Source organism: Primulina tabacum, chromosome 3 (assembly GCF_025594145.1).
Source record: "Primulina tabacum isolate GXHZ01 chromosome 3, ASM2559414v2, whole genome shotgun sequence".
In the NCBI taxonomy this organism is placed as follows: Eukaryota; Viridiplantae; Streptophyta; class Magnoliopsida; order Lamiales; family Gesneriaceae; genus Primulina; species Primulina tabacum.
This window is the reverse complement of record NC_134552.1, coordinates 10,679,814-10,703,939: the sequence shown is the minus strand read 5'-3', so window position 1 is coordinate 10,703,939 and position 24,126 is coordinate 10,679,814. Positions and strand designations below refer to the sequence as shown.

Genomic DNA, 24,126 nt, shown 5'->3' with positions numbered 1-24,126 from the left:
TTCTCTGTTTGGAATTTACGAAGTCTGTGCATTTCTCCTGGGATCACAAGAATTTCCAACGCTTTTACCCTGTTGCGCCTCTAAATGCCTGTGAGCTCGTTTTACTTAAGTTTGAAACCATTTCAAATCTTATAAATTGCTTAAACTTTCTTGAGTTTCCAAGGGAGATGGAGCTGATGCATAATCAAAAAAGAATCCAAGTATAGTTTTTGCATGTGATGATGATCCATTCAGCAACAACAAAAGCAAATCTTAACATGATTCAACCAATTCCTAGTAAAACAAAGGAGAGTTGTCATAGCTCGGACGAAAAATCCGCACAATATGCACAAGAACTTAGCACCAGATAACTTTTACAGCAGCAGACATTACCAGAGAAATGAAGGCACAAGGAAGTTGAAAATTTAAAAGCCATCATTCTTTCATATTTTCATTTTCCAGCCAAAGTTCAAATAGCCAACACGGGAGATTCACAGTGCGTCAAAATGATTTACCTAACTTCAATAGCAGAAAATGGCTCGTTAATTGGTCGGACTTTTCTTCAGAAGCTTCGAGAAATTTGGCCATCTCACAATGGTGGTAACCTTGACAATGCCCAATCTGGTGTCCTGTTTAACCACAACACTTCTCCCGTCTCTTTGTGCTTGAAGTCAGGAGCTTTTGGATTCTTCTTGTTTGATCGGTTATCCCACCATTTATCTGGATTCTCCACCAAGTTCTTCCAAGAATCATCCCCCCTTTCCTCCCTTTTTCTTTCATCAGACGTTGGACCTGCTGGTTGTTTCTTAGCATAGACAGGTTTCACATCAAACTCCAATTTTCCAAGTCCAGCCAACACCCATTCTGGAGCCCCATTGATCCAAAGACTCTCACCAGTTGCCTTATGTTTAAAATCTGGGAATTTTTCTTTAACCAATCCATTAGATTTGTGCCCACGATAATCCCACCACTGCAAGGGATTTATAACAAGATCCCTCCAAGAATCCCCATCTTTATGTTTGCTAGCAGTCTCTCCACTCATCTCCTTTCCTGTATCCAGTTTAGAATTAGCTTTGAAGACCATTTCGCCTTTCTTTCCACCTTGCAAATATTGAACGGGTGTTGCTGCCTCGGAATCATCAAAAACTGGTGGTTTAACAAAATCCTGAGCATATTTCCCAGAACCCCGTTCATTTTTCCACCCCAAACTCTTCATCTTCGAGTGTTCCAACGAGTCCCTCCACCCCGAATTTAGAGACGCGTCACTATCACCCCCATCATCACCACTTTCAGAAGAAATGTACACCTCTAACTTTTTAGCCTCGGGACTAAAAGGCTTATCAATTTCTACATCAGAAGTTGAGACTTCTTTGTTCTTCCTCGCATGATTCGAAATAGTCATTTTCAACCCCTCCACAAAGTTGAGATTTTCTGCCACAACATGGAACTTCCCAAGACTCTCGCTCAACACCAATCGCATTGGATCCACACTCAGCTGTCCAGAAACAAAAACACAATCATTCTCCTTCACATGACGAGCCACAACATGAGCCAAATCACCCTCAAACACAACAGGAATCAACAAAGAGTTCTTATCTTGCGAAATGACCGTAGCAGCCCAGTGTTTTCCATCAGAAGAGGACTCGAACTTCACAGGAATCTTCACACGACCAATTATATTAACCAAATTCGCAACCTTTGCTTGGTATGGAATATCTCTCGGCCGAGCCCAGAGAGTTAGCTCCTCCACTTGTTTCTTGACTCTCTGGGAAAAACTCGACGCTGGTTCAGAAGTTTTCTGCGTTTTAGGCTTGCTAGATTGCTGTGTTTTCTGGGTGCTATCAGCAGTGTTGGTGGAATAGAGATTGGATTGTTGAATGGAAGTAATAATGTTGGTGAAAAAGAGAGACTTTCTTGGTGAAGGAGAAGGAATATAAAGATAAGACGATGCTTTTGCTCTAGTTAAGAGATTCATGGCGAGAAGAAACTGTGGAGTAGGCAAAAACTCTGAGAAATGCTACGGAAAATTTTGAAGGGATTGCTTGGTTAGGGTTTTGGGTTTGGGGGGGAAGGGAGAGCTGAAGCCCAGTGGTTCAAACCCGCTTTTATGTAAATTTTTAACTAAAGTCGTGTTTCATTGCTTTCTAGTATTGACGATTTTACCAAAAATAACAGAGTCAGCCAGGTGTTTCCTCTGCCCGACACTAAAAAAGCTAGCTGTTTGATCTCACCCGGCACCAAGATCCGACCTTTAGTCTTTCTCGTCCATCCCGATAAATGTGCTACAATTCCCACAAAAGCCTAAACCACCATTGAAAGTAGTATCCCTAACCCATGTAGATATCTAAGGATGGATCGATGAGGCCACTTCTTGGCACGGATTTCTCTAACCCCCGTCTTCATCAAAGTCCCTGGTTTTGTTTCCCATTTCATCTTCTGCCGCGAGCTTCAAGCATGTTTTTTGCTTTGCCCTCTTGATTTGAAAATCAATTGACGAAGAAATCAGTTCAGCAGGAGCCATTCGTAGCGCATGTTTTTTTCCTTGTGCTGTAACCTTTGGCGACACTAACCTTGTATTCGAGGGTTTATTTGGGGTACCTTTCCGTAGCGCAGGTGTTTCTTGGTGCCGCTTGTTTTATGTGAGGATATTTCAATTGTGCTCAAGTTTGAAAACGAAAATGCAAGAGACGCTACGAAACAGACGTCTTACAAGTCACAAGCTAGCGCTTGGATTGATGTGTTGGCCCTGAAACAAAAAAATTGCATGGAAATACATTCAATATTAGGAAGACTTCTCGATGATTTCCATTTTAATTAAAAAAAAATGTGTTCAATCTGTTTATATTTGCATAAAGACACCATCAACTACTGTTCACATAGCTAAGTTCGCCATAATGGCTGATGCCCATAAGTTGGGATGGAGGTTCAAAATTTTAAATTGTAATTAGCGTTGTTTCGAGAATCATGTATTCAAGTATCCCATCTCCTTTTCCCTTTGCTTGCTTTCAAAAATGGTAGCAATAACAAATTAGACTGACATGTTCAGAGGCTCTTTTTGTGTTGTAGTTTTCTCATTCTCTGTAGCGTGACTCTTTCGTTTTGATGTGGGGTTTGTTGGTTGGAGAGTTGATACAGCATGAACACTTTGTTTTTCCTTAAAAAATGTATTCATGTCTTATTGTTGCTTGTCGAGATTTAAGAGGACGGGAAATGAAAGCCAATTCTTTGAAAAATCACATTGAGGAGACAATCCTGGAAGAATTTTTGGCGTGAAATTTTTGCAAATATCATAATGTTTTTTAACAACGTAAATTTATCGTATGGAAAGCTTTTTGGCAATGGAAGTACTGCATTAGTATTGGAGAATTTTTTTTGATGCAAATGTATGATTATCTGTTATAAATGATACAAATAAAGACTACTACAAACGTAACCAAACTGGACTGTAATAGCACAAAAAATGACAGGAAGCATATATAATTTTCTAGGTGAAACATCTAAACCAATTTTTTAGCTATGAATTAATTTTGAAGTTTAACATAAAATTATTTATTACATAATATTTTATTGAATATAGACTAATTTAAAATCGAATCATTTATTTAAAAAATATTTGGATCACCTTTTTTTTAGGTCTGTGTATTTATATTAGTTTATTCGACACTGACTATGAGGCGTCATTAACGTCATATATAAAAAATTAACAAAGTAACAAAAACTAAAATGCAAGAAAAAGCCTACCCCTTCAATCTCAATCCCCTCCTCCCACAGTCCCACACCAGAACAAACCACGGATGGCACACGCATAAAACACAATACATAGGCATAGTAAGGCAAACCCAAGAATCAATTCTATGCATTGGAAACTGCAGATTTCTGTGAATTCCATGCATTTTTAGTGTAAAGATGAAACCTTTGTCGATGGCAGTCTCGAGTCCAAGCAGGGCGGGGGCGGAAAACTTTCCTCCGCCATTGATGAGGTTCTTGAAAAGCGATTTAAGAAGTAGAAGCAGCGTCAGGCCACGTACAAACCCGATGCTAATAGGCAAAAAGAACGCGGTTGGTGTGATTGAAACTACACAAGAGCCATCTTCTCCTAAAGTAACTTGTTTTGGCCAAGTTTCTGCTCGCCGCTCCGCCGCCAATGCGAAGGCCAAGACCACCGCAAGCCACCGTTCCTGGTGGCGGCACAAGGAAACCTTATCTTGCAGCGAAGTTAGTTCAAGATTTGGCAGCTGGTTTTTGTTCTGTAAGTCTGGGTATTGCAAGAAAGTGGATGCAAGAGAGGATTCTTTCAAGACTAATTCCAATCAGAAATGGCAAAAGAATGAGAATGGTGCTTCCACTGATAAAAGTGGTAACAATAGTTGTAGGAGCGAGAGTGAGGTTGACGGTGTAAAGTGTGAAAGCCTTGGAGTTGGGATTCGAGAAAGTAAAGAAGATTTCGTTTTTTGCCCACCCTGCACTAATCTTGACTAGATGCAGATCTGCTCCTTACAGATATTCATCTTTGGCAGCAAGAATCTGGGGGTCACCATTTGAACCTACTGGAATACAAGCGGTCAAAACTGAAATCGAGGCAAAAACAGAGCAAGAATCTCATTCCTGTCCAGAGAATGCGGCGGAGGAATCAAGAATTAGCCCCGAAAACAGGATGAAGTTGGAAATTGAAAATGCAAATACAGAAAGTAATAATCAAGATTCCAAGACAACTGAAGGAGGTGAAGGGGTTCATCCTTTACTACTGACGAGATGTAAATCAGAACCAGCAAGAACAGGTGAGAGGCTTAATCCAGAGAGCAGTTTTGGTTGACATGATAACTTTGAGTAATTAATAAATGGTTGGTTCTGCTTCTTTCCAAAAGAAAATAATGTAAATTGATGTTGTATCTAATAATTTTTGCTCCATTTTTGGTTGAAGCACGGTCGCCAAGTCCTTGCTTCAAACACTATAGCATTTACTAAGGATACACGACACAATAAGGCCTAACATGTCTGAGTAATGTGCAATGAAACAACTTTTTCATTTTAATTTTTGCAGAAAATTTAAGCAAAGATCGAATGAAAACTGGAAGACTTATACCGTGAAGTCGTTCCATACCTGAAAGTTTACATTCAGGTTGTGAAATGATCATGTTCATCATCTTAAAATTTCATCTTGTTTTTCCATTTGTATTTAATTTTTTGTGCTGGTTCTTTTTGAAAACGTGTCTCAATCACATTTACAAGACGACAAGCTATTTATTTTTTTTAATATTCGAGAATTCATTTAATCTTATATGATCTCTAAAAAATATAAAAATAAATTATTAAAAAAAATACCCTCTCATCTGGGAAACCTAAGAGGCTGACTAATAATCAAGATAGAGGTGAGTTACTTTTTGCCATGATGGTGACACCTTTTTTTCTGGTTGAATAAATTAAGTTCAAAGGTTGATTCTTAAATTAAGTTCAAACCAGTTTTCAGATAACTTCATCGCAGTAGGGCACGTACAAATTACGTTCCAATCACTGTAAAAAAATAATAGCTTGAATTTGACTCCTTATTTTCTTAAATAAATTTACGGTATCTTAGGATTCACAAGTTTTTGCCCCACTTACAAATGCATAAATCTCTCAAAATTATAATTCTGAACAACAATTTTATTTTTACTTCCTTATATTGTACAAGGATATTAAAATGTATATGTTTTATGATAGTTATATAACGATATTTTCCACTCAAATTACGTAAAAATCATGCAATTTGATTATTATATTTTAAACATGCACCACATAAATTTTTATGGATGAGAGAATTTTAGCTCCAAATCTGAAAATAGATGAGAGCTCAACTCATTGATATTTATAGAGCGAGTTCAGCTTACCCCGATGATCATAGGTCATTCGGCATTATGAAAATATGAACCTTTTTAAAGTTTCATTGGAATAGTGACTTAGAATTGGAGTAGTAATTTATCCATCCATAGAAGAGGAAGTCGTAGCACAGGTCTCTAGAGGAGAGGCAAAAGCTAAGATAAATCAATCTGTCCCTTGTGAGTTTGTACAGTGTGTGCGCGCACATGCCTAACGTAGTTCGGTCTCCCAACATAATTAAAACTCAAAATTCGAAAGAGAGGCAACAAGATGAACAAACGCAAACAACCTTCTTCCTTCTCAATCAATATGCAAAGCCGAGAGTCTAATTCTAATCTCAAGTGAAGTTCTTTCCATGCTGGATGACATCGAAGGTCCTAAAACGATGCAATGATTTTTTGACAAAGTTTTTAACGTTAGAAGTCTAAAGAACAACTTGACTTCCTATGGGGTCCTCCCATGTTACCTCAATCTATTCTCCTGGAGCCGATACTCCTTGCTTCAGCCTTTCCTTCTTCATCTTCTTTTTTGAAACAGGCTTCTTTTTCTTCTGAGGGAGGTTTTTCTGGGCGTATGTGTAGAGAGCATAGTTTCCAATAAGGAATGCTAAGAGCAGCCCACCTACGACAAGCAGGACAATTAAGCCTGGGTTGAATCCCTTGGCTTCAATGTCCTGGGCAATATTTTTCTGTTGAATCGTAGAATGAGAAATAAAGAGCAATAAATAAAAACCAAAATTTTGATATCATATAACTGCCAAGTTTACATTAAAATAAATGCAATGTGTGATTCAAGCAGAATCATGTTACAAGATTCCATGCTAATAGATATATTACATAACTGTGTTTAAATGAGCTTTAAGGAAGTGATGAGCACGATATGCAGATGCCACAACTACCAGGAAACTCTAGCAAGAGGTCTCAGTGCTCAAGTACTTTAAAAGACCACATAGATGGTAATCATTCTCATCTGCTCACTTCCTGAGCCCAAAACAAATTGGACCATAATATTGTCAGCGTAGAAGATATATATTCATGTGGATGCTTTATGCATTACATTATTTATCTCAACGATATCAGCTGAGTCTGCCATCAGTAAAATAAAACCTAATAGTTGAATGCTGCAGCATGAAATAAAAGGAGGAAATCGTTCTAGGTGTGACCATCAGTTTAAATTCAGCCACCTATCAGGTGATGGGGAGTAAGGACTGACAGACCACAAGTCAACAAAACAATAAATGAATGGTTTAATATATGTAAAATTTTAAAGCATCCACCTTGAAGGCATCGATAAATGAAGTGGAGGCTTCCTAATCTCCTAAAAAAATTTGAAGATAGCTTTTATTTAATGCCAAAAAATCTACTTCCCTATCAAATGCAAGGGGTGAAGTTAGACAAAATCGAGAAGGAGAAGCAATGAGGAAAATAACAGTTAGCCTCAAAAATGCAAAACAAGATCATTCAAGCGTACAAGGATGAACTTAAAATCAGATTTAAACTGAATCTGCAAAGCAAGTCACAGTGTCAGCCCGTCAGGATTTGATCGGTGCCAAGGAAACAGATTCTAAAACATTGTTTTCTGCATATATAAAAGGATATCCAGGAATAATATTCAGAGTCGCCAGACACAGGCTAATTATGTATGTTACATGCATGCTGGGCTGCTAGCAGTCGCAGTCAATCACACACATATTATAGACTTGAATAAATCCCACTGGACCAACAAAGCCATGTCAATAAAACATGGGATATGAATATCAAACAAGCCATGCCAATGTCAGGAATGTGCACTGGATAAATTTAATATGAGTGTTTAATCTGAAGGATGGCAGCAGAATGTTTATTTTACCGCCCATGACTCCAGAGTACCATAAACCATCCAGACCCCATTCGTTACCAGATATAATGTTCGATTAAAAAACGATTCTTTCTATATGTTCACAGGATGAGCCCAAGCATCTGTCGTTGAATTCTAGTCGATTCTTCAATGAGAACAAACTTTTTTCCTTCGGCAAACCAAAAACATGCAACAGCAATCTCACCTACCCATCAATTTCGACAGCAAATCCGAAGAACCGAAATAATTCAAGCAAATCAACCCAATAGCAGATATTTATATAAATAAATGTATATAAATACATACGATATCCAATCCAACGATAATCCACAGATCTTCGATCAAATCAACTCAATCAATTCCAAGAATAACAGATCTAGAAAGATGAGCAAAAATTTAGATGAATTTTGACCCCAGAAAAGGTACCATTCGATCAAAAGACGGAGGCACGCGATCGTCAAAATCTGGTTCGTAATCCATGGCCCTCTACGTTGACACTAACACGTATCAAAGAAAAATAAGAGAAATAGATAAGATCGGACGGGAAATACAGGAGAAACAATTGCCGATGGGTCTTCAACTAAGCGCGTATTTCGGTATTTTCTACGGCAGAGTTTTTCTTCCAAGTCCTCTACTTTTTAATATTTATGAAATGATCCACATGATATTAGCCCAAAACGAAAATTGACTTGTAAGCCCGATCTCAATACCAAGACAAAGCCCAATAATATTGGGCCTAGCTAGCTCGCTTTAAAATCGGAAGACCCATAACAGGTACGCTTTAGTGCCTGCCTTTAAAGATCTTGACATGGACGAATGATTTGAAGCCATGTTATCAAATTCTTTTCGATTACCTGTCACGTAGATTTATGTACGAAGAATTTCATATCCAACCTTTTGTTGATTTACATATATCTAATAATGATTACGATGGATTTCAAATAATTTCGAGAAGATTGTCATTTCAAAAGGGTCGTCAAATAAGTGAGTTGAGCTCCCAATTTTCCAGTCTGTATAATATAGCTAAAAATATGTTAGGTCGATCTCGTCAAATAGATACGTTGGATTGATGATTTTTCAACATGTTTAAATGACTAATCAACCCACTATATTTTGATGGCTCTACTTATAATCCAATAAGCAACTCAAATCATTTTATGTATTTATCCATAACATGCACACTCGTATTTCAATATATATTAATATTTCATCCGCACGATGTATATGTTATTTTATATTTAAATTTATTGTTATAATGTAATGGATATATTTAAATTTTAATAAATTATTATAGAGAAAATATTTAAGTGATTTGAGATCATGTTTAAACGATGATAACATTTTTTGTCGTTGAATCGATTCATTTATCATTGCATTCGATATTTTTCTTAAGTGAAACTGTATATATATATATAGTTTTGATATGTCGTACACCTATGTGAGCACCGATGAGGTGTCACTCACCCATTGGATGTGATGAATTATAGAAAAATTGCGCATCCAGTGGGTGAGTGACACCTCATCGGTGCTCACATAGCTGTGCACGGTAGGTGTGCAGTATATCAAAATCAGAGCAACATTCTTACCTTAAATTTGGGAAATGTTTTTAAAAAGTTTAAATTTTATTTAATATTTTAGAGAATGATGAAAACTAAATATATAAAAATAATACAAAATTAAAAAATATAATTAAAATTACATGAAATGATATAATCAATGAATACATTTAAATGTGTTGTTTCATTTTCAAAAGATAACATATTCAAATTTAAATTTCTGAAAAATATTGAAAAGACTTCAAATTTAATTTATATTTATTTACAAATTATTTTCAAATATTTTAATGTGATGGGTATAAATATTGAATACATTAATTAACACTGATAATCATTTCTCTCGTTCCTTGTACTTCTTAGCTGCTTGGTGGGTATCTAAAAAGACCACCAGTGATAAGCTGGAAGAAGGTAAGGAGATCTTTCTTGTCCAACCCTAGACACTCAAAGATACTAAAAACTTTGTTGTATATATATATAAAAAGTTTTTATATATTATACATTTACTGTGAACACTTATGTAAATACGATAATGTGTCATTCACATGTTGGATCTGATGATATATATAAAAATTGTATCATAATTCTTACCCTCGATTCATCATCACACCATGTCTCCAAAATTATAGATCATGACAACACAAAAGGTTTTATTAAACAATTATACGAATCAAATTTTATAAAATTTGTTATTCGATATGATCCATAAATATATATTAATTTTTATACCAAAATATTACATTTTATTGTAAATATGAGATGACAAAATTCGTGTAACACATATAGATCGGTTGAACGATCTTACAAAATAATTTTGAGAGACACATTTCTTCTTCGACCAAATCCATAAAAAATTGTATAAGAAATATTAAATTTCAGTATATATATGAATCAATTCCATCATTCTTACTCACAAATTTTCCTAAATCATCTCACATGATTAGTACCCAAATAAATAAAGTATACAAAAGAATATCAGGCGAAATTCCATCGATTTTCTTGGCCTATACCCCAATAAAGTCGATTGACGTAGAGAAATCTGTATTTAATTCTCAAAATTTACAATTTGCATAACAAAACAAGAAAACAAACCCTTGATCCACAAAAACATTTGCAAGAAGGCAGTCACGGATTTTCATCAACAGCAGAATTTGCGTAGACCCGAAAGAAAAACCCATTCGGATTATATGATCTCTGTATAGTTTTGACATTAGTGGTAGCAACGAATTTTTTTGGTGGTGGGGGGTCTCGAGAGATGATGAACTCTGCGACGAGTAATAATATGATGTCTTCAGCATCCGCGTCTGGGAACAACGCACAGTCGCCGGGTTTGAAGACTTATTTCAAGACCCCAGAAGGCAAATACAAGCTTCAGTATGAGAAGACCCACCCAGCGATTGGTCAACAGTATTCCCAAGGAAAAACTGTCGTTCAGGTTTGTCGATTTCTGGTTCTTTAGGGTTTCAATTTAGTATTTCCTTGTAAATTCTAAATTGTAAGCTTTATCAGTTTAGTATAGATTCTGGAATGATTTAAGTAGTCCATATCCGTATTCATCCTTTGAGTCTTCAAACGGTTGTACGTAAGATGCATACGTTGTGGGTGGAGATATGTATGATTGCTGTTATAATTCAAGTATTTTCCGATTAAGGTGTCCTAAAGTTCGATGCTTTTGACTTTTGGCTTGCGCGCAAGGTTAAAAAGTAAAGGCGTTACTGATATGATGCTCGATGCTACTAGATTACTTACTTTTTTATGAATGTGACGTGTAGGAAGTTTGAAACTGCTGAACGAATATTTTCTCAAGGTTGTTGGTCAGGTTACGCTGGCTCACCTCAAGGATAAGCCAATGCAGACACCATCACAGTTATCCTCAAGTTTGGGTGTTAGCAGTGGCGTGAGGTCAGCGGCAACAAGGTTATGGAGTGGTGGAAATGGAAGTAAGGCCCTTAGTTTTGTCGGAGCAAATGGAGGTAAGTCTGGCAGTGGCACTAGTAGTAGAATAGGATCATTAGGTGCGTCAAGTTCGAATAATGTGGTTGGGAATTCAAACTTCGATGGTAAGGGGACTTACTTGGTGTTCAACGCCGGTGATTCAGTTTTCATCAGCGACTTAAATTCGCAGGATAAGGTAATTTGATGGTTTTCTGGTTTTTACTTTCAAGATCGTAATGGTGTTAATTTTTCAGAGGTCTATTATTTTTTCACAGGATCCTATAAAGTGTATGCAGTTTAATAACGTATATCCGGTTTGTCATGCATATGACCCTAATGCAAAAGACGGGCATGATTTGCTTATTGGTTTAAGCACTGGAGATGGTGCGCGTTCTTCTCTCAGAACTTCTAATGGACTATAACTAATAGCACACTTTTCATTGAATCAGATTTTTGTTTCAATGTTTTGTAGTCTATTCAGTGTCACTAAGAGAACAACTACAAGATGTTGGGAAGAAGCTTGTTGGGGCTCAACATTATAATAAAGATGGTTCTGTTAATAACAGGCAAGAACTTTGCTCTTGTTTTGATTCCCTTCTTTAGTTATACCTACGCATTAAATCTCTTTCTGTGATTCTTGGAACAAATGTGGTTTTCACCTTGAGTTCATTTAATTTTTATGTTTTGAGATGTCACTTTCAGTTTATCATCCTCTACGGGAACATGCTTCATCCAAATTTCTTATTAATGGGTTTCCTAAATCTTATTGTATTGGTCACATTATTAACTTGAACTAACGCAGGTTTTATTCCAATTGCTTGTCGTGGATTGAATCTACTTTGTATGTTCCATATGGCCATCTGAGCGTGTGTTTGGGAATTTCCGAAATCCTGATCTTATCTGATTTTTTTTCAGTTTTCATTGTGGAATATAATGTGTAGGGCATATGTTGAAGTCTTGGAGATTTTCAGCTGATCTATTACTCCTCCTCTTTTTAACAGTCGTTGCACATGTGCTGCATGGATTCCCAACAGTGATGGATCATTTGTAGTTGCTCACGCAGATGGAAATATGTATGTTTATGAAAAGGCAAGTTTTTAAATGAATAAAGTTCATTCTCTAAGTGGTTGCTGTGTGGAAATTTAAATATCCCGTTGTCCTTTTCAGAACAAAGATAGTTCTGGCGATCCTTCATTCCACGTGATCAAGGACCCGGCTCAATTTTCTGTCTCACATGCACGCTACAGTAAGGTATTGGCTATTATTAATCATGTTCTGTACTCGTTTTTTTTTTTTCATTTCCACCTACTACCTACACTGATTTTCCAAGTTTTTCTGAATTTATTCATCCATTTAATGGGTAAAATGTGAAAAAGAAGTTGTTTTTACGCCTTCTGTCAGAGGTTATCAATCTTATAATTCTTCATTAGTTTTTGGAGTGGTTTAGTTTATTGTTTCATAAAACCCTCATTAGCCTCTTTATATTTTTAGGTGGGTCCTAGGGATCAGTGAATAGCACAAATTTAGTCAAAATATTTTTTGGATAGTTTTTTTTTTTTTTGGGGGGGTGGGGGGTGGAGGCGGTTTGCCAATGTCTTCATAGAAGTCTCCCTTCGCAGAGTTATACTCTCCCGGTTTAGAGATATGCTTATGTTCTTGTTAATTGATGACAGGATGGCCATCTATAAAGAAAAGGCTCACTATTTGGTTGTAAATAGAGGATTTGACAAATGCCTATAAAGCATAATTTTCAGGACTTAGGTTTTCATTATTGTTATGGAAAGGCAGTCTTAACTGTAACTGCTTATATGGTTCACTGCAGAATCCTGTTGCTAGATGGCATATATCCCATTGTTCAATAAATGGCATTGCTTTTTCAAGTGATGGATCTTATATAGCAACCGTCGGAAGGGATGGTACTGTCATTTTCTTACTTTGTTTGGATATTCCGAATTTTCAAGTGTGAAAATATGTCTCCAACCACTTGTCGAGTTTCTCCTTCATTTATAGGCTAAGTAAATTTAATGGTTGCAGGTTATCTTCGAGTCTTTGACTACAAAAATGAACAACTTATATGTGGTGGAAAAAGCTATTATGGTGCTTTACTATGTTGTGCTTGGAGGTGTGCATTGTTTCTAGTTTGAATTGTTATTCTTCGATTCCCTACAACACTGCTTCTGCAAGTATTCTATGTGGTCAATATTAAAAGAAAATGAAGTTACTAATGGCAAATGAAACAACAGTATGGATGGAAAATACATTTTGACCGGAGGTGAAGATGACCTAGTTCAAGTTTGGAGCATGGAAGATCGGAAGATTGTGGCATGGGGCGAGGGACACAACTCATGGGTGAGGGTTCTATGATTAACTATCCATTAAATAGTTATCTCCAGTTTACTTAAATAAATGATTTGCAATTTGTTCTGTTAAAATTTTGAACGGTGCTGAAAGCCATATTTAATGTTGACTAAAAAAGTAATATTTATTGTGTTATTAAGATTCCAGATTATTATTTCTGCCGGAATAAACACTTGCAATCTTGCATACCCTTTGAAACAACTAGACTCGAAGTAGTAGACCAAAAGAGCTGCTCAATTAGCCAGCACAGGAGTACAAATAGCATAGATGAGTAGTTTTTTTTATAGAAACTATGTTAACACCTGGATCAGGATGTAGATGAGTTGTTATGAGCATAATTTCTTGTGGATGTTGATGACCTTTTTAACATATGCTCTCGGCAATGGCAGGTTAGCGGTGTGTCATTTGATTCATATTGGTTGGCACCAAATTCTGATGGTGTAGCTGAAAATGTTGTATACCGTTTTGGCTCAGTTGGTCAGGTATCAAAGTTGAAATATTGCTTTGAGCATAATTAGTCAATTTGTGAATTAATGAATCGCGCATTCTTTGGTAACTTTCTCATCATACAACTGATGTGTTATAACCATGGTCCCTGTTCACCTTAATACTACAACAGAAGAACTTCAAAAAACCCCTCAAATGGTCAAAATGTCATCATATTCCTGGATTACTGGCTGTTATTGAATATTGATCTTACAACCACTTGTTCTTGCTTAAATTTCTATTTCTTCCGAACTATAATTTTGCATCTGCCGAGGAATGTCGGAAATCTAACATGGATAAGGAACCAGTTGATTAGATTCCTGGACTAGTATTCTGATCTGACTTCCTTTTGTCTTTTTTTTTGTACGTTCATCCTCGAAATCAAGAGATCACGTGATATATTAATATTTTATTCCACTGCTTGCAAGGTTAAGTAAATGCACCTCTGTGTAGTTTATGAGCTACAAACCAGATAGTTTACAGGTTTTTATTAATTTAACCAAATTCTAGTCCCATCAAGTTACCTTTTAGAAACAGATCAAGAGGATGCTATCTAATAGATCCGAAACCTTGAGGCTTTTCATTTCCATATTTTATTCCTTGAACGTTCTTTATTTATGTAAAGGATCATTTATGTGGGGTAGTGAAGAAGAAGAATCTTCTTTTGACAGATTTATTTGTCTCTCATGCACGTGATTACTTGCCATCTGTTTCTTCCCTCTCACCATCTCTCTTTGTAACATATGAAAAACTTAATTTTTGTGCAGGACACACAATTACTTCTATGGGATCTTGAAATGGATGAACTTGTGGTACCAGTGCGGCGTCCCCCTGGTGGGTCCCCCACTTTCGGTACCGGAAGCCAGTCAGCTCACTGGGATGGTGCTTACCCTGTTGGCACCTTGCGACCTGCTCCAAGCATGAGAGACATCCCAAAACTCTCTCCACTAGTCGCTCATCGTGTTCACACAGAACCCCTTTCTGGTTTGATATTCACTCAAGAATCTGTTCTTACTTGTAGCCGGGATGGACACATAAAAATTTGGACGAGACCTGGTTCCCCTGAGAGCCAATCGAACAACTCTGATTCCATCTTAACTGCAAGCTTGAAAGAAAAGCCGTCAATATCATCGGGGAATGTGGTAAGTCCTCATTTCAAACAATGACGATAATGATCAATCAATTTACAAAAAGGAAAGCAACCTGTGTGACGCTAACTGGATTGAGGAATGCGGCTGTTAGGATTCTTTGTAGAGTTCTTTTGTGGATTGACTGAGCATATGCTTTACTCATGTATGCTCTCAATAAAAACTAACAGATAATTATGAGCCAACCAATTAGCCCTGTAGTGGAGTAGCTGGTTTGAGTTAGGTTTTGGGTTCGAGTCTACCGGTGCATGAGATGATCATTGTATATGGGCTAAAATATTATTGGATTTTGTTTGAGATTGAGATAGAAAACACAAGCCTTTTGTAAGTATGAAAGGGATGACCAAGAAACATTATCGATGAAAAATAATCGAGTTATGCCTCTTTGAAATTTTACCCTTTTTGTCCCTGCACTCTGATTTGCTCTTGCCTCAGAACAGCTGTTGGTGATCCAGTTTTTTTCCTTTTATTATTTTTTTTAATGTTTTATGCGACCAACAAGGATTCTGAAACCGAGTTTCAGGAATTAATTTTGTCTTTTTTCACAGTTTATGCTTGCGTAAAGTTATGGATTACTGGTGTTATTCTAAAAGCTGTAGGTTCTTAGTATTTTTAGAGGAAGCATATTCTGGGAGTTTATCGACCATTAGTTTTTCCCTCTGTTTCATTTTCAATTTTTGTAATTAAATATGTAAAGATTTTCGTCATCGAAGCATTTTTGAACAATCACACATCTATTGTCCGAAATGCTAATGATTTATAAATGATGATTGATGTATTGTATTGGAACCTCCAAGCTTGGGCTTACTCATTCCATGATAGACTCGATTTAGGTATCTCTTTGGACTGGGATAGTAAGGATTCGCTCAACAAATGACAAGCAGATATCCCTTATTAATTATTTTTTTAAAAAAAATCAAATTTTGTATTATTTTTCTCTATTAAATAGAAAAAACTGAACGTTGTATCATTTGTATCATAAAATTAAACACATTTCATGATTTTGCTCTCTGATGGAGTCAATAAAGAGCATGGCGATTAATGGCATAAAACTCAAAGTTCAATCAAATGCAAAAATCCTGCTGAATATTGAGATGATTACACATTAATTTATTTACGGATTTGAGTCCAACATAGATTATCTTAGTGTACCCTTTAACCTCAAATAAGCATGAAGTTTGTTTCATGTCGGTCTGAATTCGAGAGCAAACCAATTCTGGAACCATCAGCATATACAGGAGGAGCAGGTTCGGGAGCAAGAAAATGTGTAGGGAGTCAACAACTTTCAAAGTCCGAAGGCCTCTCTCTGTACACAATCAGGGCTCATTGTGCTGGGCAACCGAAGCAGCCCGGTAATTTGTAGTTCGGCACCGCCCTGCAGAATTCAGCTCTATACAATATGCAATTAAGGATAATATTGTGTCAATCTGCTGGCATGATTAACCAAAAATGCGCCATGGATTTCAAATGAATAATACAGAAAAGAAGGCGAGGATGCTGAATTGAAGCATCATTCTGGTGTTCGGGTTCCTTGGAAGTTGTTCTCTTTTTAGGTGATGGGGATGACTTTAACCTCTTCTTGGCTTGTGAACATGGAGGGGAAACGAAGGCTCTAAAAGAGTTGAACCATTCATGAATATTTTATGTTATCGTCATGTTCTTGAGCCAGATGGTACCTATACAAGAAAATGAAATTACTTCAGGGAATTACAATTGAAATGCCAGCATACCACCCAACATTTTTTTGTTTTTAATTGCTGTCACTCCGAAGCCTTGTATCAACACACCAACAGAGTTCAAAATTTCAACATTCCAGTGGAACATTAATGTTGAAGAGGTAGATATGTACTACTTACATTATCGACGTATCAACATCCATTCTTGCAGCAAGAACACTTGAGGAAATTCCGGGACTCTAAAAGGTCAGTCTGTATTCTTCTTCTAGGATCTCCTATCATAGCCTAACGTGATGAAAACAAAATACACCAGGTATACTATATCAGCATACAAATATCTATTAGAATATCTACCACCTTATCCGATGCATAATTTTGCTAAATGTTTTACCAGGAAACTTATATTCCATAATATATCAACTCTGCCAAACAAAAACAAATGGATACATATACGGGTTTTTTTATTATTAATTTAAAAATTTAAAAAAAAAATTCAAAAAAAAATTTATTTTGCAAAAATACCTCAATCCGCGCCTTGTAGGCTCGGACGCTCCACGTGGGACGCTCGTCCACGTAATATTATATTATTATTATTATTATTATTATTATTTATTATAGTTTTTAATAATTAATTTAATTCGAATAAAAAATATAATATTTAAGTTTTTTTATTATTATTATTATTTATAATTTTGAATAATTAATTTAATTCGAATGAAAAATATAAATATATATAATATATGTTAATTTTTGGGGAAGTTGGTGAAAAATCCTCAATCAAAATATTTCTTTGGGTTCACTCCCTACCCACAAAATTGTGGTACTATGTCATACAAAATGTAGTACATTTCATGTGGAAATGTGATACACTTTATGTGGAAATGTGGTACTAAAAAAGTACCCAGAGACTAAACACAAAAAAAACACAAAAAAAATCGACGGCTGGGGACTGAAAGCCAATTTCCTGTTAATTTTTAAATATTTTGTATTATTTGGTTGAGTGATTGAAAAATTAGAGATATGAGAGGATTGAAGGAAAAACATACATAAAATTAACATTTTAAAAATATGAGATGATTGAAAAAATATTTATTGTTCCATTTTAAATTACTTGCGCCTCAGGCTCCAGAGCCCTTGTGCGCCTCGGTGCGCCTCGCGCCCTTGACAACTATGACTTTAAAAAAATAGTACTAAAATTAATTCAAAAAATTTTAAAAATATGAATGAACCAAAAACTAAATACAAAAGTACAAAAAGACCATAGCATAATTTCCGAGGATGACATTTTCGTAATTTATGCCATCCTCCAAAACAGAAAATGAAAATGGAGGTGGGGATGGAGCGAGCATGTTCCCTCCTCTCCTCTATTTTGGGATAATCCTCCTAAGACCAAGATCCAGCAAGAGAGACAACCATCGGCGGTACAAAGGTATGTGGAGGAGAGCACAAGTAAAAGTACTTGCTCATTCTGGTAACGAAATATTGCAAAAACCAAACCATGAAAATGGTTTATTCGTGTATAGCATAGCATAGTAAATATATATAATCCACGTTGTTGGTACAAAAACAGTAACATGCATCTGAATATAAGAAAACGAATACCATTCATTTGACAATTGATCGATTTCATACACCAAGTCGTAAGAAAACTTGGAACCCATAAAAATTGGCTACGATATACAGGTATGTAACAGAAATTTATTTTAAAAAAGCAATGAAAAAGGATGCAATGATTATTGATTTCAGAACCATAACGAGCGCAAAAAAGAAATTTGCAATCCAACAAAGTCAACCAATTCATTCGTTCCAGTAGCTGCAAGGCACAGTTGCAGTAAGATTTCGCAATTCAACGCAGCAAATCAATCTACACATACAAACCATTCGAACGCTTAAACCCTGGCAACAACTAATCAAAGCTTGAACAGAAGATAATGAGAACCATTAATCCAATATCGAGAATAAACACAAATTCCATTTAATCTAAGCAGCTTTAGACGAGCTAACAATCGTTTTTAACACATACTAAATTGAAAAGGAAAAAAAATAAATGATACAAAATCAAGAGTAACGAACCCCGTATAGGTTCAGCTCCGAATGACAAAATCTCCCCGCACCTCAATCCAGTGGAATCTCGACATCCCCATCGGAAATCTCCTGCTGAAGATCCTTAGGATCCTTTCCATCCACCGTACATCCAACGGAAACACATGTCCCGAGTATCTCCTTTACTGTGCCACTCAAATCCTTAGCCATCGAGCGTGACCTCATTACTTTGGCAATCTCGATGACGTCATCGAGAGAGATGTTGCCGTTGTGCTTGATGTTCTTCGTCTTCTTGCGATCGCGTTCCGGTTCCTTGAGCGCCTTGATGACGAGTGCGGCGGCGGATGGGACGACGGTAACCTTTGCCTGTCGATTCTGGACAGTGAGCTTAACGGTAACGCGAAGGCCCTTCCAGTCTTTGGCAGTTTCCTTCGCGATATCCTCACCGATCTTCTTGGGAGAGAGACCGAGGGGACCTATCTTAGGTGCGAGGGAGCTGGCCGCCCCGACCTCACCGCCGGTAACCCGGACAAACACGTCCACTACCTGGCTCGGGTCGAACTTCGGCGGCATATTGGGGGATCCCGTAAATCAGAGTTCGAGTACGGGGGAATGAAAATGGTAGCTTATAATTCCCCTAGGGCTTTGTGGGGCAGACAGAAAATGAGCAATTTATAGCGTGGGCCTGTTTTGTATTGTTGGTGTAGTGGGTTGGGCTTTAGCTTTTATACCGAAAAACGAAAATGATATACAGTTACATATGTCGTCTCTCTTCAATGTCTTACTAATTTATATTTAGTAAGCACGAATATTCTCGTTAAATTGTCTTGGCATATTAATTTTATAAAATAGATCGTATTTTCGATTCGACATATGAAAAATATGATTTTATATGCTAAAAGTATTAATATCTATTTTATATATCGATTGAATCTATTCGTCTTACGACTATTTTCTAACAATTAGGGATGGACATTGAGTTGAATACCTCATGTTTGGTTTTTGCAGGTGGGGTACCTAGAAATTTGGGTAATTCTTTTTACTACCCGAATTAGACCCGGGAAAAAATACCCGAAAAAAGTCAAGTAGTCCAAATTTCAGGCTTTTTTAGCTAAAAAAAGTTGAAATTTTGTTTTTTTCATTTTTTTAAAGCAAACAAAGTTCAATGTTTTGTCATGCCTACCTACTGCCACCATGAACCACTTTAAATAATAATCTATCATTCATCCATTTTCTGGAAATTGAAATTATTTTGTCAAATTGTCATTCAATTTATGCATATTCATATTTATATATAATATTTGCTCAATATTATTTTACTATCCACAAAGTAGAATTAAAAAGAAATTAAATCTAAATTTCACAATCTTCAATTCATCCTTAATTGATTAATTATCATATTAGATCTTAAAAGCAATTAGGACCCATATGTCGGGTACTCAAACCCGATTGGGTAACCAACGCACTGTCGATACATACCCAAGTAACATACTATCGGGTTCGGGTGTAAAATATTAGTGGGTTCAGGTACCCGAACCCGACATTTTCAAAAATTGCTCGATCCAGTTGGGTTGGGTCGGGTACGGGAACCCAATTCTCACCCTGACCAACAATATTCAACTACCGTTTCATTTTTCAGATAGTTTTATTAACAAGTAATTTGCATTTACGTTTTTTTACACTTTTATATTCGACACTTATAATTCTTATAATTTTCACTAATGTCAAATGCTACGGCATTTCTAAAATTCTATATTATGTAAATTGACAAAATCCAAAACTTTAATTCTAATATCATCTATTTGTGCTAAAAATATTTGGGATCGCTAAAATAAATAAATTGATCGGCTTGCAATACACAAAAATATATATTTTTAATCTTTTATATTTTTTTAAGTGCTAAGGTGACCTAATATGTTAATTAATTGATACCTATAATAATTTCAAGAATAAGTCTCAGTAATTTATGCAGACAGTCTCACTGATTTATATTCATAAAACAGATCGATATATCTTATATTTACAATAAAAATAATTTTTTATAAGTCGGATAAAAAAAATTACAAAAATGATCAATAAAATCATGTAATAAACTTACGGTAAATTTTCAAAAAATACCTATGTCAATGTTTCAATTAAAATTCAGTACCTAGTCATAATTTTTTAGAAATCAGTACCTGACAAATCTATATATTTAGTTTTAACTACCCATAAAGCAAACTTTACATTTTTTACCCTTTATTATTTAAATAAATATATTATTTTATCCACAAAAATTATATTATTTTTCTCTATTTAAAATATAATTTTAACAAAATATTGTTTCTCAATTATCATAGAATAAAAGTAAATACTTATTTTGACATACAAAGTCCCTATTATGAGGTTTCAGATACTTGATTTTGCTCTTTGAATACACCAAATATATAAGAAAATACTATATTTTCGAGCATTCACTATAAATTCAGTCATTGTTGGTCTTTTCATGAAAAATACATTATGATGACTTATTCATGTCAATTTTATTTAAAAAAAAAACATAGGTCATCACTCATCGTGAAATAAGATTAAGTATTTATTTTGACCAACAAAATGCTTATTTTGGAGTTCGAAATGCTTGATTTTACTCTTTAAATACTCCAAATGTGTAAGAAAATACTGGATTTTCGAGCTATCACAATAAATTCAATAATTGTTGGTATTTTCATTGAAAATACATTAAGATGACTTATATAGTCATCTAATTTTTTAAAAACACAGTTTCTCAATCATTGTTGAATTAGAAAAATTACTTATTTTGATCGATAAAATACCTATTTTCGGTTTCCAAATATTTGATTTGGCTATTTGAATACTTCAAATGTGTAAGAAAATACTTAAGTTTCAAGTAATATTAAGTGACTTTTGATTGTGTCATTTGTGAAGTTAAAATGTGATACTTAAATTGGTACAAAGACTATCTAATTAAAGTATATAAATACATGATTTTACCCCGTAAATACTCATATCCAATTATTTGAGGATGCCAAAATATAATTTGAAGTTAATATTAAGTTACACTGATGATGATATTCGTGAAGCAAAAATGTGATACAATAATTAATACAAATAATACATAATTCGAGTTCACAAACACTTGATTTTACCTTTTAAATACTCGAATTCGATTGAGTATGTCAAAATATATAATTTGAATATAATATTGAATATTTTTTATGATGAGATTTGTGAATTAAAAACGTGTTACCTAAATTGGTACAAATAGTATCTAATTTGATTTCACATATACTTGATTTTACCCTTTCAAGACTCAATTTTGATTATTTTGGGATATAAAAAAATATAGTTTCAAGTAATATTGAGTGACTTTTGATGTGTCATTTGTGAAGTTAAAATGTGATATCTAAATTAGTACAAAAAATATCTAATTCGAGTCTACCAATACTTAATATTTTAATTTGAGTTTGCAAATACTTGATTTCGTAAATGAGATACTCACAATATGTATTAAAATACTAGATATTCGAATAAGCAACGTAAGTTCATCAAGTGTTGGTATTTTTATAGAAGATACATTTAGATGACATATTCATCTCATTTAATAATTAAAAAAACAAATTATCAACTAAGCATGAAAATTTTAAAGTACTTAGTTTTACTTGAGCATTACCTAATTTGAGTTTGCAAATACTTGATTTCGTAAATCAAATACCCACAATATGTATTAAAATATTAGATATTCGAATAGGCAACGTAAGTTCACCAACTATTGATATTTCCATTGAATAAGCATTTGGATGACATATTCATATCATTTAATATTTTTTCTGTAAAAGAAAAAACAAATTTCCAACTAAGCATAAAAATTTTAAAGTATTTGTTTTTATTTGTGAAGTACCTAATTTGATATTGTAAATATTTAATTTGTTACATGAGATACTCATAATATGTAATAGAATATTGGATATTCGAATACGCATCGTAAGCTCACCAAGTGTTTATTTTTCCTTGGAATATGCATTTAGATGACATATTAATCTAATTTAATATTTTTTTGTAAAAAAAAAAAACAAATTCTCAACTAAGTATTGAATTTTAAAATACTTATTTTTACTTGAGAAGTATCTAATGTGATACCTAAATTAATACAAATAATGCCTAATACAAGTTCACAAATACTTGATTTTGCCATTTAAATACTCAAATTCGATTATTTGATGGTGTCAATATTGAGCTTTGAAGATGATAAGTAAGTCTGAGTGCTCAAATCGACGTTCGTATATAGGAGAATGTAAACTTTGTTTCGGTAACCTATAAACGTCGTTGATCTTGTGTATTTATAGAAGTCTTGAATCCAACGTCTATAAATAAAACGGCTTCTTTGACTTCTGATATGATCAGCTTTATTACCTAAAAAGGTTCCTGCAAAAAGCTTCAGAACAACCAGTCTTGTTTCATATCACATTTGGTAAAACGTACTAAATGACTTTGTGTAGCATTAATGATGCATTTAATACTCGTACTTGGTAAAGTAACGGTAACATTTTATATATGACCGATAGGTTCTTATTTAGTAAAAGTCAAGTTCTGCTTCTGTTTTTCTAAGCTAATAAGTACACGAAGAGTACTGCTTTGTTAAGGCAATACGAGAACTTCTGTTTTTTTACTATCTTCTGGTTTACTAACAATATCTACTGGTTTTGACTATCATCACCACAATTAAATTAAGTCCATCAGAGAATTTGTTTTTTCCTTTTATAAAAAAAATATTAAATGAGACGAATATGTCATCCAAGTGTATCTTCCATAGAAAGACCAACACTTTGTGAACTTACGTTGCATATTCGAATATCCAGTATTCTATTACATATTATGAGTATCTCATGTACCAAATCAAGTATTTGCAATATGAAATTATGTACTTCTCAAGTAAAACTAAGTACTTTAAAATTTTCATGCTTATTTAGGAATTTTTTTGTTTGGTTTGTTTTTTTTTACAAAAAATATATTACATGAGATAAATATGTCGTCCAAACGAATCTTCCATAGAAAGCCAACACTTGATGAACTTACGTTGCATATTCGAATATCCAGTATTCTATTACATATTATGAGTATTTGCAAACTCAAATTAAGTACTTATCATCCAAATGCATATTCCATGGAAATACCAACACCTGGAGAATTTATGTTGCCTATTCGAATATCCAATATTTAATACATATTGTGATGATCTCATTTACGAAATCAAGTATT

General features: G+C 34.7%; 4 protein-coding genes and 1 long non-coding RNA gene across 8 annotated transcripts; 1 reads left to right on the top strand and 4 right to left on the bottom strand.

Moving 5' to 3' along the window:
• Nucleotides 1-277: 277 nt before the first annotated feature.
• On the bottom strand, nt 278-2,576 carry LOC142540190 (protein OSB2, chloroplastic-like). Its single transcript, XM_075646164.1, has one exon. The coding sequence runs from the start codon at nt 1,952-1,954 to the stop codon at nt 569-571; it is 1,386 nt and encodes a 461-aa protein (XP_075502279.1). The 5' UTR covers nt 1,955-2,576; the 3' UTR covers nt 278-568.
• A 3,530-nt stretch (nt 2,577-6,106) lies between these two features.
• On the bottom strand, nt 6,107-8,297 carry LOC142540189 (DNA-binding protein S1FA-like). 2 transcript variants are annotated; one of them, XM_075646163.1, is made up of 2 exons: nt 8,098-8,295; nt 6,107-6,523 (listed from the first exon to the last, which is right to left on the bottom strand). In XM_075646163.1, exons 1-2 carry the CDS (start codon nt 8,149-8,151, stop codon nt 6,308-6,310), a joined length of 270 nt encoding a protein of 89 aa, XP_075502278.1. In that variant the 5' UTR covers nt 8,152-8,295; the 3' UTR covers nt 6,107-6,307. The 2 variants fall into 2 exon arrangements, 1 of the variants encoding a protein (XP_075502278.1); XR_012819051.1 differs by having other exon boundaries at nt 6,310-6,523; nt 7,978-8,297.
• A 1,848-nt stretch (nt 8,298-10,145) lies between these two features.
• Nucleotides 10,146-15,547, top strand: LOC142540187 (putative catabolite repression protein creC). Of its 2 annotated transcripts, none has more exons than XM_075646162.1 (11): nt 10,146-10,659; nt 11,044-11,355; nt 11,435-11,543; nt 11,632-11,725; nt 12,161-12,248; nt 12,327-12,410; nt 12,982-13,075; nt 13,194-13,281; nt 13,403-13,508; nt 13,907-13,999; nt 14,771-15,547. In XM_075646162.1, exons 1-11 carry the CDS (start codon nt 10,480-10,482, stop codon nt 15,167-15,169), a joined length of 1,647 nt encoding a protein of 548 aa, XP_075502277.1. In that variant the 5' UTR covers nt 10,146-10,479; the 3' UTR covers nt 15,170-15,547. The 2 variants fall into 2 exon arrangements, with proteins under 2 accessions (XP_075502277.1, XP_075502276.1); XM_075646161.1 differs by having other exon boundaries at nt 10,147-10,659; nt 11,032-11,355.
• LOC142540188 (uncharacterized) lies at nt 15,313-17,184 on the bottom strand. The gene is made up of 2 exons (XR_012819050.1): nt 17,008-17,184; nt 15,313-16,827 (listed from the first exon to the last, which is right to left on the bottom strand). It is a non-coding gene; the product is annotated as an uncharacterized LOC142540188 (long non-coding RNA).
• A 1,230-nt stretch (nt 17,185-18,414) lies between these two features.
• On the bottom strand, nt 18,415-19,533 carry LOC142540186 (large ribosomal subunit protein uL11-like). 2 transcript variants are annotated; one of them, XM_075646159.1, is made up of 2 exons: nt 18,901-19,533; nt 18,415-18,691 (listed from the first exon to the last, which is right to left on the bottom strand). In XM_075646159.1, the coding sequence occupies exon 1, from the start codon at nt 19,441-19,443 to the stop codon at nt 18,943-18,945; it is 501 nt and encodes a 166-aa protein (XP_075502274.1). In that variant the 5' UTR covers nt 19,444-19,533; the 3' UTR covers nt 18,415-18,691; nt 18,901-18,942. The 2 variants fall into 2 exon arrangements, with proteins under 2 accessions (XP_075502274.1, XP_075502275.1); XM_075646160.1 differs by having other exon boundaries at nt 18,415-18,640.
• Between the last annotated feature and the right edge of the window lie 4,593 nt (nt 19,534-24,126).

Bases quoted from the DNA above. Each gene is read 5' to 3' on its own strand.
- LOC142540190 (XM_075646164.1), bottom strand. From the start codon at position 1,954: ATGAATCTCTTAACTAGAGCAAAAGCATCGTCTTATCTTTATATTCCT.
- LOC142540189 (XM_075646163.1), bottom strand. From the start codon at position 8,151: ATGGATTACGAACCAGATTTTGACGATCGCGTGCCTCCGTCTTTTGAT. The intron at 6,524-8,097 runs GTACCTTTTCTG...ACGATTCAACAG, and splicing joins CTCCGTCTTTTGATCGAATG to AAAAATATTGCCCAGGACAT.
- LOC142540187 (XM_075646161.1), top strand. From the start codon at position 10,480: ATGATGAACTCTGCGACGAGTAATAATATGATGTCTTCAGCATCCGCG. The intron at 13,076-13,193 runs GTACTGTCATTT...TAATGGTTGCAG, and splicing joins AGCAACCGTCGGAAGGGATG to GTTATCTTCGAGTCTTTGAC. The intron at 14,000-14,770 runs GTATCAAAGTTG...ATTTTTGTGCAG, and splicing joins GTTTTGGCTCAGTTGGTCAG to GACACACAATTACTTCTATG.
- LOC142540186 (XM_075646159.1), bottom strand. From the start codon at position 19,443: ATGCCGCCGAAGTTCGACCCGAGCCAGGTAGTGGACGTGTTTGTCCGG.